General features: G+C 36.8%; 1 protein-coding gene across 18 annotated transcripts in view; it reads right to left on the bottom strand.

Moving 5' to 3' along the window:
• LOC129360806 (disks large homolog 3-like) overlaps positions 1 to 14,905 on the bottom strand; it is a 104,762-nt gene that overhangs the window by 24,742 nt on the left and 65,115 nt on the right. For all 18 annotated transcript variants that reach the window (XM_055031227.1, XM_055031226.1, XM_055031228.1 and 15 more), the window contains 2 exons: positions 4,731 to 4,887; positions 3,454 to 3,556 (listed from right to left, as the gene is read on the bottom strand). In XM_055031227.1, the coding sequence (XP_054887202.1) occupies positions 3,454 to 3,556; positions 4,731 to 4,887 (260 nt within the window). The remainder of the gene's footprint in view (positions 1 to 3,453; positions 3,557 to 4,730; positions 4,888 to 14,905) is intronic.

Here is a 14,905-nt window from a genome sequence, read left to right as displayed (position 1 = left end):
CTTGTTTTTCAAGGGGTAGAGCATCCAGAGAATCTTCTCAAGTAATGCCTGTAGGAGTGATAAAAACACTCTTCAAAGTAAATTTTTCAAAAAGGTTACTCAAGTAAATGTAATTGAATAAACAACTAATATACAAGTAATCATTTCCAAGTTGATAAAGCGATAGTTTTAAAAGATGTTTTGGATCTTTTTTTCTTAAAAAATAAGCGGTATGTGAAAATTACATGAAAAACAACAAGAACAAGCAATTTTAACACAAATGCAGTGGTGTCACTAAGACAGATTGGGGTTTGGGCATGGGGGAACCTTAACATTTTATACTTTTACTCTTTTATTATTTAATACTTGAACTCAAAAGAGAAAATCATAAATTTCCACAGTTGCGACACTCATTTATAATTATAAGCTGTTTATTTTTGTCTTTTCTGTATACCCTAAAAATAATAAATACAGATCGCATATTTATAAAATCAAAGTCACAAAATTAAGATTATTTTTAAAATATAGATCAAATCAGCTTGCTTATTTATTTATTTAGCTTTTTTATTTTCATAGGAATGTGTGTTCAATTGAATAAAATGACACTTTACAATTTAAAAAAAAACATTTTTGCAATGTCTGTCCAAAGTTGGGCTTTTACTTACATGAAAACAGATTATTGCACAAAATTTAAATTGCAAATGCAATGCAGAGACAAAAGCTATCACTGCTTCAGTCCAATGATACAAAACCAAAAATATTCAGCCAGATATTATTTATCTGACTATTTCTAACAATTTCTTACAATTTTCACAGAAGCAGCAGCTCTAAGTGGAACTGAAAGGTTGCTGAACACTCGAGGTGTCGTACCACGTGAACAGTTGAATGTGGTTCTAAAATTTAATGGCATTTTCAAAGTTCATCACATTTGGTTTCTTAAGAAAACGACAGCAATGTGACCCACAAGCCGTCGAATCCAAGATCTTAATCATCTAATTATGTATCATTTTCAGTGATAACCGTAGAGCAAATGAGAAAAAATCAAATGAATGCATGAAAATATTTGCAGCATGAAATGATAAACAAACTCTAATTAGTCTGAAGAAAGAAATGTTTGCCTTTGCAAACTCTACTATATCTATTAAATATCTTAGTAACCTTTAAAAGAGGATCAAAATGACATCAAGATATTTTACTTCTAATTTGTTATAAGTGACAGGGAAAAAATATTTGCCTCCTTCCACATTTTGTCTGGCTTTTGTCTAAACTTTCAGATAATCAAAAATAACATAACTACAATAAATTCAAACGTCAACATTCTTAAATGAGGAATTAATTTATAAAAAGGGAAGAAACCCAATCAGTCCATGTGTGAAAAAGCAATTGCCTCTCAAACCGAATAACTGGTTTTTCCGCTTGTGGAGGCAACAACCAGTATAGAGTGTTTGTGAGTCATTTTTTATTACTATGGAGGAAATTTGGCCCACATTCTTTACATTATTGTTGTAATTCAAACATATGAAAGGGCTTTCAAGCATGAACAACTTATGAGTATCAGTGACATGACTTTTGTTTTCATTATAGAGTAAATCTGCTCTCACATGTTCTGTCCCACTCAGATACAATCCGTTGAGCTGCTGGATTGTTGGTCAATAAACATTAAAAGTTGAGAAATAAGAGCAACTATTCAGCATTGGTGTGGCACAGCTTTGAACTTTAAAACAGAATTTCTGTTTGTATTTCCTCTGGCTTGTCCTTCGTAAACTTCCCATATGTTTATGAGTAAACAAGGGAAAGATGAAAGAACTTTGACAAAATGTGTTTACAAAGGCATTGGTTACTTTACATGATTGTTTCTAAAGCCTGCTAATCTGGATGTTTGGTTTGTCATTTCCTCATATTTTACTGTTTGGTTACGACAAAACGAAGAATTAGCGTGTTTCAACTCAACATCAAATTCTTTGAAAAAATGTTTTTTCTATTTTTGCGTTCTTATTCTAAACAAGGCTGTCCTTTAGAGTCATTTTGAGTAAAATAGTATTTAATATTTGGATTTGTCAGGTTGCTCTGAACAGATCGTAAGCCCAGCTACATTTACAGCTGCATCTGAAAATTGTTTAATATGACTGCAGCCGTTCAGACATCTTGAAAGGTGAGACGTATAGTTTATGTGTGTCGACCTGGTAATTTGGTATTTGACACCTAAACCTTCAGTTGCTACTGGGTCCTCGTCATGCAGTAGATGCATGACGGGAACTTCGCCCACATATGTGAAGGCAGATGTAAAACTTAACTTTGTGGTGTTGTTTCTTTGGTTGAGAGACTTCCAGGATTGGGCAGAGGTCGCAAAAAAATACTCAAGTAAGAGCATAACGACTTTGACATATTTTTACTTAAGTAGAAGTAAAAAGCAGCCTTCTGAAAAATCACTACAGTACGAGAAAAAAAGTCTACTCACATACTGAGTAACTGATCATAGAAAAATGAGTGTCTTTCAGTAAAAATCTTACAAAACTTTAAGAAAAACAGCAGGTGTGTGTCTGTGAAGTTTTGGTTGAAACATTTAATTTTCATTTAGTGGGTAAAAAATCCAGAAATTTTACTAAACAAAAGCAGATACTTTATAATAAAATAACTCAAGTAAAAGTAAAACGTACAGCATAGTAAAAATAATCCTAAAAGTAAATTATTTTCAAAAATAATACTCAAGTAAATGTAATTTACTCAATTTAGTAACTACTGGTAGTTACGTCCCAACTCTGGATACGTTTAACAATAACAGGTTTGTGTTATGCTTGCAGGCAGTCAGACCAGTTTCTGTACTTCTGCTTAACAAACTGCCCTCTAAATGCTGCAACTTTCAAAACCAAGGTCACAGTTATTCTAATTTCAAGGAAATATTCAATACCCTTTTTTTCTTCTGCTCACCAAATATTGCAAAAACCAACAAGTTGCTTTACAAGACTGTGAACAAAGAAGTAGACCTTCAACAAAGTGAAAAACCAGTAAATCGTTCTTATGAGTTTCATTCAAAATTGTAAAAAAAAAAGAATGGTAGCCTTTACTTTACATGGTGGAATGGCAAGTAGCTGTTCTACTAGCCAATTTTGCTAATAAAGCAAAAGACTGTAATTGATTTTTTTGAATTGAGGCCAATCTCTGTGGACTTCTAAAACAGATTAACTTTAAATTAGCTCCAAATAATAGACAATTTCCAGCTCTAATGGGACTAATCTGTTGACACTGCTCACTGTTTTACAAGTGAAATTATAACAAGCACTTAATGAGAACTCAAGCGAAGATCAGTAGGGCTGGAAAATTGTCCACCCTACGACTCATTTTGAAAAAACCAACAGCTGTTAAAATAAAACTCTTCTGCCATTTTCACCAGCAGGATTCATTTAAAAAGTATAAAACTGACACACATTTGTGATAAAGCATATAAATACTTGAAAGATGACAGTAATTGCCTACCTTCAGGCCTGTACTGAGCAATAATGGTGACAGTCTGTCCAGCTCTCTTCAGGGCTGCAGCCGCCTGTTCATGAGTGGCGTTCCTAAGGTTCACTCCATTCACCTGCAAAAAAAAATTAATTAAAATAATTCTGGGAAAAATAGAAATGTTTTCAGCTTTATGGATAATACTCAATTTAGATACAAAGCAAAAGTCCTCAAACTTATTTAATAAAAAATTTATTTTGTTTCAGCCATAAATTTCAGTTTATTTTATTGGGATTTTATGTGACACACCAACACAAAAGTAGGGGATAATCATGACGTGGAAAAACAAAAATAATTAGATTATTTTGCAAAGAATACAAAAGTGCTTTTTAAAAATGTTTAAACATGGTGGAGACACTCCAAAACATCTACAGCTACATAAAGAAGAGAATATCGAGTACAAATGCAGGGCATACTTTCCTGGGATGTTTGGAAAAAAGGTAGCAAACCATGTCTTAATTTCCTTACTATTTACTACTTTGAGTTCTTTGTGGTTGTAATTAGACTACATGTCAAAAAGCTTAAGGAGTATGAATATTTTTGCAAATCAGTTCTTGATTCCAACATTTTAACAGCTTTAATCTTAACCTCTAATATATGATGAGCTCCCAGATTCCTTCATATTTAGATTACATTTCTGATGTCTTAAAGGGGACCTACAATGCAAAACTCACATTTTAACATTTTAAAACTAATTTAAATCCCTACTGCTTCTAAAAGCAGCCTAAGCATAAAAAAACAAAAAACACCCAGCTGTTTTTTTGGCAATAAGTTAATGTGTTTTGGTGTTAGAAATGAGCTGTTTCAATAACCTCTTAACAGCTCAGAATAGGCAGAACTGAGTAGACTCAAATCTCTTTAACTAAGAATGATTTTCTGCATAAAAGAGTGGCAAACATGTTTTGTATTGTCCATGGACTTATTCTAACCTGTTCAAGGTAGGGTAATAGGTCATGTTTAAATATTATACTTAATGTGTTGCTGGACTGAACTAAAAACAGTCATATTTTTAAGCATCATTGGATTTTGTGCAGAGAGCAGCTTGGCTCCCTCAGAGTTGTCATGGATTTAATGTCTTGCTCAAGGACATATCTGCGTGGGCAGGTGTTTGCAGGCTTTCTGAACGCCAGGCCACCTTTAATTCTATCATCATTATTTTGACAGCAGGAGCTGGTTGAAAATCTCACTTCCTCCAGCTTGTTACAGTTGTGGATGAGGGCAGACAGGAAGCTTGGAGTTCAAATACTGACCGACAGGATCCGGTCGCCCCTCCGCAGCTCGCCGCTCAGGTCAGCTGGCCCTCCAGCCAGGATGAAGGAGACAAAAATCCCCTCTCCATCCTCCCCGCCGACAATGTTGAAGCCCAGTCCGGTGGAGCCCTTGTGCAACACCACCTTCCTCGGCTCCCTGCCAAAGAGAAAGAGACGGTGCGAGGGTGAAGGACAGGATAGAGTAAATAGACAGAATATACCACAGGAGATCGATATATGCAGGGTGTTTTCAAACAACAGCCATCTTTGCTTTGACTGTGCATGATACCAAAATGTTTAGAACACTCAATATTGGATCTACTGGCAGATCCCTCAATCTGGAGCCTTTATTTGTATTGGGAATGCTGTAAACAGACCATTTAAGTGATTGGGGTGGAGGGCACCACACACTGAGTAACTCTGAAACACCCATGCAGCTGTCGTTATGCTACAGAGGCATGCAAAGGTCTGCGTGTCCCAAGTCTTTACAGTAGATACTTTTCTCCACCAAAACGCATTAAATACCTGTTTGATTTCTCACAAAAAAGCAAAGTTTGACCAGTGAGCAGCTGAAAATTTCACTGTTCAAAAAACACATTTTTCTTCTATCTTCTGACATTAAATCAGACAAAACTTTTACAGTTTTAGATCAGTTTGCATTGACAAACGCATTTTTATTTTTAGTTGAGGGATTTCTTTATGCTCAAATTATTATATGCATTGATATCACTTGAGTTAAATGGAAGTATTTTCAGGCGACACTTAAAAGTTGCTGCTTCCTTGTGGAACCTCAGGGAGAACTCTAGAAATCAGACAACATTTCAGTAAGACTTTTATGGACCTTCAAATAATCTAGTTAATACAATTTCCAGATGTTGCAGTTCAACAAGTTTTGGACTGAAACACATGAATCTGCTGCAGAACTAAAGCTAAACAGCCTGTAAAGATTCTGGCTGAAGCTGGTGAGAAAGCATCATTATGTACAAAGAAAAGAGTCTGGAAGAAAAAAAAGCCAAAAATGAAAATCATCAAAAAGACAGATTACAGTTTACTGATGGATTTAGGGGAAAACAACCTCATTTTTGAAGACATATTTAGAAAAAATTAGAATGAAAAAAACTGCTTGGAAAGCTAAAAAAAAGTTGGGCGCAATGCTACTAGAGTTGCTATTGGTTGTTGTTTGAAAGCAGCCAATCTAGAAGCTCCTTTCATTTTCCTTGACCCTGATTGGCTGTTTCTCCAAGAGCGGAGATACAGGAGATGTTAGCTTCTAAATTTGTGTTAAGATGCTTTCCGCTGCGCATATTAAGGTATATTTGGTGTTTGAGATATTAAAATTAGCAATGTTTTTAAAGATTTTAGCTATTTATGGTCGCTAACCCATGTGAATCCTGGGAAATATGTTTAGATTTCTAAATTCTAAGAAACCAAACGATGTATCTAAACTTCTCTATTCGCTTTGGCATTCAACTATTAGAAATAGCTAGTCAGGTGATTTAATTCCAGATCATTTAAAACAGAAAGTTTAATCAGATTTAATGTCTGACAGTGAAGAAAAACGTGTTTGTCTTTTCATGAATAGTCTAAGTATTTGGTAGTTCTTTAAGACCGACTTCTTTACAGTTATTATATGAAGAAGCCACTTTGAAAACATATTAAAAAATGTTTTCCAGAAAAAGTAAACTCTTCCTTATATACGTATTGTATATATTGCATTTTCAGATATTTAATAATAATAAAATAAAATAATAATAAAAAGAGAAAAAGATGTTGCCTTTCTGTATCAATAATTAATGCTTACTATCCTACCAGTACTAACATCTGTTTAGTATTGGTACTAAATATCGTCACAAATCTGGACAAATGTAAAAACCAAGCAAATGTCTGACAGAGAATAATACTGAGTGATAATGAAACCATCATGAAAATGTTTTCAGTTTGAAAAATAAAATAAAAAACGTTGAAAAAAAAAACAATATAATACTATTTAAAGGAAGTATTACTTAAAGTTGTCTATGAAAGATGTGTAATTTTTTGATTAAACTATTATTTTCTATTATGTCTTATTAGTGATTTACAGTATATTTGACAGGTTGTACTGTGCACTACATCAGCAGTAACACCACTAGGTCCAAAGAGCTGTTATCTACTGATAGCAGCACTTTCTGCCTATGCATAGAAATATTCACATGCATACACACAAGCATGCAGTGAAATCAGAGCACGACAATAGGCCACTACCCAAAGCTCTCCTTTAGCCTATGACTCATCCTCCAGCAGGCTGCCTCAGCTTTAAGATGCAGGAGAGGCCAAACCGCCGCTTCAGTACAGCAAAATCACACGCCACACATGAAAATGCAGACTCTGGGAAACCTAACAGTTCCCTCTCTCTCTCTCTCACACACACACACACACACCCACGCGCACACACACACACACACACACACACACACACACACACACACACACACACACACACACACACACACACACACACACTTTCAAAAGATATTAACCACCACAGTGCACAAAAACACACACAATTTCCTCTCAACAGAAAAGACGGCATGTCTCCCATTAGTGGTCTTCCCAGCCTGCGGTCTACAGGAACAATTTCATCTCATTCCCTAATGGCTGCACTAAGACTCCAAGTTAAGGCAGCTTTTCCTGTTGAACGGCGGCTCAGAAAGCAGTTCAGACTCTGAGGTTTATCGTAACAGTGACTGACTGGGAAGAAAAAGAAGTTTGGAAACAAAACATTTTTTTTCCACAAAATTATTCATAGACAATAAAATTTCTGTCTTGTCATTTTAAATTCTAATAAGCTGCTGCTGGTCAAACTTAACGTTTACACTCGACAGATTTGCAATTATACACCCGTATATCTTTGAAAAGCAGAAGTGGAGCCCCTTGTACAACCAGCAAGAATGCAGCACATGGTTTCAGGATGGTAAGTCAACAACAAAACACTTGTTTTTTCCAGTAGTCATACTGGAAAAACAGCAGTAAAACCAGTTGACCAAATGTGATGGAGATCGGAAAACAGTAGACAGTTTTCCGTCAACTGTGACTCAACAATCGGGAGGTTTTTGAAATTTTCCAGATACCAAAAACATCAACTTATTTCCATAAAGTGGCTGAATGGGAATTTTTTAAAGCAGAATTACAAAAATGTGTAAAATGTGAATTTTGCATCCTATGTCCCCTTTAAATAGCTGAACTAGGAGACAAGAGGAGATTATAACAACAACTGTATCTACAACAAGAAGACAAGAGAAATGTGGTAAACAGAGAGAAAAAGCTTTAAAGATGATTTCTGTGGTGCCTTTTAGTTGCCCTAAAGCCAACAGTATGGATGACAGTGTTTAACGCTGGTCTTAAAGTTTTCCACAGCTTCAAAAGAAATATCTGTAAACAAAAAACAGTGAGCAGCTACTGCCATTAAATATGCTAAAACAGCCGACTTGCCTTCGGTTAACTTGGACTTAAAATAACCCCACTTTCCATTTTGAGCTTTTCATCTCAGCTTCAAAGGCACGCAGATCTCCATGGTTACCTTAGGATCCATATCCGGTGTGTGCTTCTGAAAGAGCATTTCCCCGCTGCGCGTTGAGGCAGCCTCTTTACCAGCGACATGGAGGATGAAATGTTCACCGTGAACATCTCGGACACGCCGTTGCTCCGGTGGCCGCTCTCAGACTCTGACCCTCCACACAGAGGAGGTCCACACATTTAGAAGCTCTTTTCTGGGGCTCCTTCCCCCTATCTCATCCTGGTGTGCTGTGATGAGAAACAGCTCCGAGGCAGGTCGCCATAGTTCACCCCAGTGCTCCACTTCCAGCAGGTTTTTATCCGTTTTGCAGAAACTGGAAGAAGATTCCAGCTCAGATTTAATCTGCTGTGATGCGTTGGTGTCTCCAGGTCTCTGCGGAGCGGCAGACCAGCATTCCTGACTGTCAGCTCGCCCCTCCGGAGACTAGACAGATAGATTCCCAGTAACTCCTGGATAACTTGCAGAAGGTTGAGCGGGCTGAGGTACGCGCGGATGACCTTTCGTCATGTCCAAGCCTTTGATTTGCTGATCTCATAATCAATGACCTGATTGACTGCTGGTCAGCAGCAAAGATTTCCCAACAGCAGGATAATATTTAGACTACTGTGAAATATTTCAGCAGATAAGACCACCTTATCTGAGGAGAATGTGTTTCTGTTTGTCTTGTGTATAACTTTATAATCAGAGTTGTGAATGTTAACATGTTAGTATGCGATTAATCTAAAAAGTTTAACATACTAATATCACACAATGCTACTAAGAAAACATTACAATTCAGAGATTATACATGCTTCTTATTATTGAACATGGGAACCAATATGTAGTTTTATACTTTTACTATTTGTAAACTAATTATTTCGCTCTTGCTTTTCTTTTCTTTTGATTGTACTTTCTTTAACTCATGTAAAGCACTTTCAATGGCCCTGTTGCTGAAAATGTGCTATATAAATAAAAATACCGTACAAGAATCAAGTCATATTACAAAAATAAACTCGTCAGAGAATAAAGGCGATCAATACTACCAGTATAAACTTGTACAAGAATAAAGTCATAATATTAAGAGCATAATCATAGTATTATGAGAATAATGTCAAAATTACACGAGAATAAAGATGTAAAAGTATAAAATTTCATATTTTGAGTATGAAGTCATAATATGACTTAGATCACCTCAATTGATTTGTATTTGATGACGATTTTGACAAAATGTAATATTTGTTGCTTGTTTCATTATTGATGACTGTGCAAACTCGACTTTATTCTCATAATATTATGACTATATTCCCTTACAACTTTATTTATGTAAAATTATGACTTTATCCTTACAATTGTATTTTTTCATTTTCTTAGCTGGTTTAAATACCCCGTCATTTAATTCAGATTAATCACAGTAGCGAAGTTGACCTAAAAGCCTCTCTTCCGTTGAGGGTTACTCAGTTCAAAGCAGCGCGTTACATGGTCTTGTACTCCGTTCAACAAGGTGGTTTTACAAACGTGCCTAAAAAAATGAGTGAGGAGAATCGGACTCGTGTGCTCAGTAGCAAATTTCACTTAAAAACACAGTTATTAAATCAAGCGCCCTGCATGCAGAGAATTATGTCCTGAGTTCAAATCTCGTCCTCAGATCTTTTGCTGCATGTCTCTGTCTACTTCCTGTCATGTTACTGTGAAATAAGATCCACTAGTACCAAACATTCTTACAAAAACAAAACAAAACATGAATGTTTCAATAAAACCAAGGTAGCATACTTAGTGCAGCAGGTAATATGCTTCCTTGCTGCATGCTTACCTGCAGCAAGAAAGTTTGAAAAGGTTAATAAGTAAAATGATGTTTTATTTCCAATATCTATTGATGTTGGAAATAACATTCCTGAATGTGATGCTTGATTTCAGAAAATAAAGCATTTATTTGAAAACGTGCATTTTCACATTGCAGGCATAGTGAGCAATCAGTGTGATTAATCGATTGACGGTGCTATTTTTAGTAGAAAATAGCTGTGAATTCCTACTATTTCAAAAGCAGCATTAGAGCCTCCACCCTGTATCACAAGACCTGCTTCCCCTCCCCTCCGCCTTTTCATCCATGGCAGGAATGTAAACAGTTGTGGAGCGGCAGAACCCTTTTCTCTTTATAATTCAGAGCCCGCCTCCTCCTCTCTCTGAGCCTCAGTGTGCTGGTTGGCTGAGGCTGCGGCGGCTCCGTCCCCAGGCTGTGAATGGATATCTGGGCAGCAGGGTCCGGCAGGTCAGGCTACCCTGGACGCAGCGTAGTAATTGGCTCTGCTTGGCTGATTAATGGCGGACACTGCAGATGGACGCCATTTCCAGACACTTTATCTCTCCCTTCCTCAAACAGATGACGTATGTACTGTACTGTCTGCGCTTCACTGATTTAATTCCCCCCATACAATTTCTCTCTGCTGTTCTTTTCCTCTAACTTGACGGTGACATGTCTGTTCACTAGCAAGGGGAAAATTCAAACACTGTGTCACCGTCTGTGACCGAATAGAAAATCAGTGGAGAATGATTAACACCTGTGATGTGTGAATCTAGTTTAATTAGTTTTATTTCAGTCTCCTTTTTTGCGTTTTTGCAGCCTTTAAATGTGCAAAGCAAACATCAAAGCGACTCTGTTGGGTGAATTCGTTGGCAGTTGGAGGTTTTTGTGTTTGCAGGAAAAGGGAGTTACTGATTAGATCACCTGCTGCTGTGGGACTCAGGCTTGAATCACTGTTGTTCAACTGCTGTGGAAAGGATCTATGCATTCACAGCACCTTGCAAAAATGCTGTGTAGCGTAAGAAATCCCAGTAAAACTCACTCAAGTTTGTGATTGTAATATCACATTGCTGTCAAAGGTAATATGTTTTCAACATGTCTTACTAATGCCTCCTGTTTTATTGGGTATACATTGGCAAAGAGTTGGAAATTATTCTGATGCTGTATGTCCGGTTGTTATTTACAATTATCTTTACTATTATTATTATTATTATTATTATTAGATTTATTTATTTGTTGATTCAGTGCATGATAGAAATATTTCAAAGTTCTTTCAAACTTTAGGAGGATCCACTTCCTGTTATTATAATCCTGGTTTTATATTACGAGTTGCCTCTGTATCACAAACCGAATAGACACAGACCAACGATGCTGCATGAAAACGAGCATTTTGACATTGTTGGAAAATGCACGTTTCCTGGACAGATAAGAGTCCAGGAATCCAAAGTTTCCATAATATTTGTAGACAGAATCTGCCGTGGAGCTCGGAAGTATTTGCAGAGGGGAGCTCCTTGTTTAGCGATAGTTAACAAAGATGCATTTTAAACATGCGTTATCTCCCATCAGCCCAATGTGGACGGAAACCAGAAAGGGGCTAATATCAGATGGAGAACTGCGAGGGGGTTGTGCAGCCAGGAAAAAGGCCGAAACAACCTCCAGGTTCAAAATCCTCAAGTAAAAAATAAAAAAATAAAAACCTAACAGAAAATGTTCTGATTGTTTTTGTTTAGTTTGGTTTGTATTGTAGATAAAGGATGTTCGTCATCATAGATCCAAAACTTTAAAATGATTTTGCTGTGGTAAAACAAAGGCAACTTATTTTGAAATTCTTTTGGGCTGGATTGAATACACACACTTTCTGTTTGTGACTTGAGTCACTTTCTTTCAAAATGCTTCTATATTTAGCCAAGTATAATAAATCAAGTAAAAATTTGGATGTTAATCCTCTCATTAATCATTTATCATGATTCATTTCTTGTCATGATAAGAATTTGGATTTGGGTGCAGCAAAGTTATCTTTTCAGGAAAAGTCTCTGGATAAATGTGTATCTATCTACATTAAGGGTGGGTGATAAGGACTTAAACTTTTATCTCTATAGTTTGTGGTAACAATTAAGATTATGATAAAGAAAAATGTATTTCTTATTTTTTAAGAAACTGTATGATTGTGACAGCAGAACACAGCATTAATAGCACCACGAACACAAAACATTGTTCTTGAAAAGCATTTGTTTTAAATAGGCTTCTTCAGGATGCCAATGAGTTTTTTAAAAAGTGTGATTTATATCACTAAACTGCACACAGTAACAACATTTAATCATATTTTCACATGTACTTATATTTATTGAAGCTCTCGTGGAATAAACAGAGAAAATAGCAAAAACTGTCAGTTTAGTTTTTTCATTCACTATCAATTTATCATGACAACAATAAATTATTATTATTTTTTTTACAATATGATAAAAGCCCACCCCAATTTTACTTATTATGAAGGTTTGGTAATAAAAACATCAATATTTTGCGTCATTTTCCATTGTAATATAATAATATCGGTCATAATTTCACTCTGATTATAAATAAAAAGTCTCTGTCTGCATTAACCGCCTGTGCTGGACACATCTGATTTGTATTAGTCTTGAACTGCAGTCGGGGGCCAGAAAAAAATCACACCAGGGGCCACAAATGGCCCTCGGACCACACGCTGGACACCCCAATCTAAAATAACCTTGCTAGTTGGAGCCAGTGGCTGGTAGAAAGGAAACGCAGTCTGCCTGTTAGTCTGATTCAGCAAAGATGCTCATGTGCTGTGACTTGCTGTCAGACGTGACGTCCTCCGAGACGACGCCATGTTTTGGGGTCTTTTTTCTTGGTTGCGCAAAGGTGTGCGGACGGCGGCTGTGTGGGCCGTTCTCATCTGTGCGGCTTATTTACGAGGTGTGCGGTGCGCCGGGTGTATCCTTCGGCGAGGCATCTCCCGCTGTCACAACGGCGCATTGCGCTTATCTGCGTGTTTGTCCGTTTGTCAGCACGCTATGAGCAAATGTCTCTGTGTACAGTATGCATGTGTGATTGGAGCTGGCAGCATGGGTGATGAGAGGGGTAAGACCGGAGTGCGTGGCCTGATTTTCCCAGTGTGCTGATGAATCATGACAGCTGCAGGATTGTCTGCTACTGCTGTTCGTCTGCTGGTCTGTACCGGATCACAGTTTGCATTCATGGTAGCCTCTAAAGTTTTACCCTCGCGGATCCTAATCAGAACAATCAGATTTTTCTCTCTGGCTGCTGCGCTCTTCTCCATCTCCTCAAACATGCGTACTGGAATCAGAGCATGGACTCCTCGTTACACAATATAGGCTAAATTTAACACAAGCAATGGCTCATATGGAAACATTCTAGCGTTCATCCATGTGGTGATGCACAATGATCAAGGCTGTGAAAAGAAAATCAAAATGCAGGGGGGCCCTTTTGCACATTTAGTGCTGCCAAACAGAAAATAACCCACAAACCGCTGCCATAAATATAACGAGCAGCACCGAAAGCAGCGAGGTCTGCGATATGGGCTCGGTTTTATCAATGCCTCCTGACAGATGGAGTCGGGCAGCTTGTGGGAGCAGGAAGCCCTTTCGGCTGCGCTCCTGTGGAGATGTGTTTGTGAAGAGCAGGTAGGGCTCCATTTTACACTGAAGCAGAAAGTGTTTGAATTTCAAGAAGGTAGATGTATTATCTAAAACTTAAAAGGAAGAGAAAGACAACCATAAAAAAACCCTAACAGAAATAAATAATGATGATGTAACTTTTAATGCTACATAAGGCTGCCCTTTAACATAACATAAACATCAACATATCACAGAGGAAAATGCATTTTCTTTCTCTGTGATATAGAAATAAATGGTTGGCTCTTTAAAATTAAAACAAATTTCAAAGAGATTTTTTTTAAAGATTATACAACATGTGGCTCTAAAGGAATTTTATTTAGCTGAATAAATGGTTCTTTGAAATATAAACATCACAGACTCTTAATAAAGTTTAATATATTCTAATGTAATCGTTTGGTATTATTTCTGTAGCCTCTTAAGTGAGAAAAGTAACTTGTAGTTTGCAGTGCCAGAGAATCTCCCAGTAAATTCTTGCAATTTGGAAGCAGTATGGCATTTTTATATCGTAATTGTACCTTAAATCTAAATCTAAAGTTAGAAGCCTTAGACTTTTCGATACAGAACACTGAGAATTATAACATTTTCTTTGGCTCTTTTATGGAGTTTTCCTCACTTAGAAGAAGTCATTTAGTTAAAATGTTGACATTCCTCTGGCATAATGAACCAAAATGCATGCCAAAAATGTTCTATTTTCACATTTTCAAAATGTATTGAATATTCTAAATTACTAGTAAAATTACTGTGGAAGTTAATAATTTTAAACTTCAATTTTTAAAGGTCGTTAACAATACAAAACTGCTGTTAAATGTAAAAATGCAACCATTTCAACCATGTGACAAAAGACTAGAAGACATGTAAAAATAAAAAGGTGCAACATGCATCCTGTCTCAGTGTGCATACCCCAAACTCAGGCACTTATTAAATCAGTTTCAGTCTTCACCCTGATTAGATACACACCTAACGTTGATTATTGCAGTTATGTTGTGTCCGTAGTTAAGGTAAGCAGTTTCACTGTAATTTTCCAGACATTTTCTCTTTTGAATCATCTAGCAAAAGCCAGAGGCAGAGTGGTTACAAAGGATGATCTCATTGCACACATCAGTGAGGAAGAAGTCAACACCGTGGCACGATCTCCTGCCTGGAAAAATCAGTAGGATTGCAAACCAGCAGGGATTTACCCCCTCAAAAA

The sequence above is a fragment of the Poeciliopsis prolifica genome, unplaced genomic scaffold (genome assembly GCF_027474105.1).
Source record: "Poeciliopsis prolifica strain line A6 unplaced genomic scaffold, Auburn_PproV2 SCAFFOLD006, whole genome shotgun sequence".
Lineage (NCBI taxonomy): Eukaryota > Metazoa > Chordata > Actinopteri > Cyprinodontiformes > Poeciliidae > Poeciliopsis > Poeciliopsis prolifica.
Note: the sequence above shows the minus strand (reverse complement) of the source record. Positions and strands in the feature narration are given on the sequence as shown.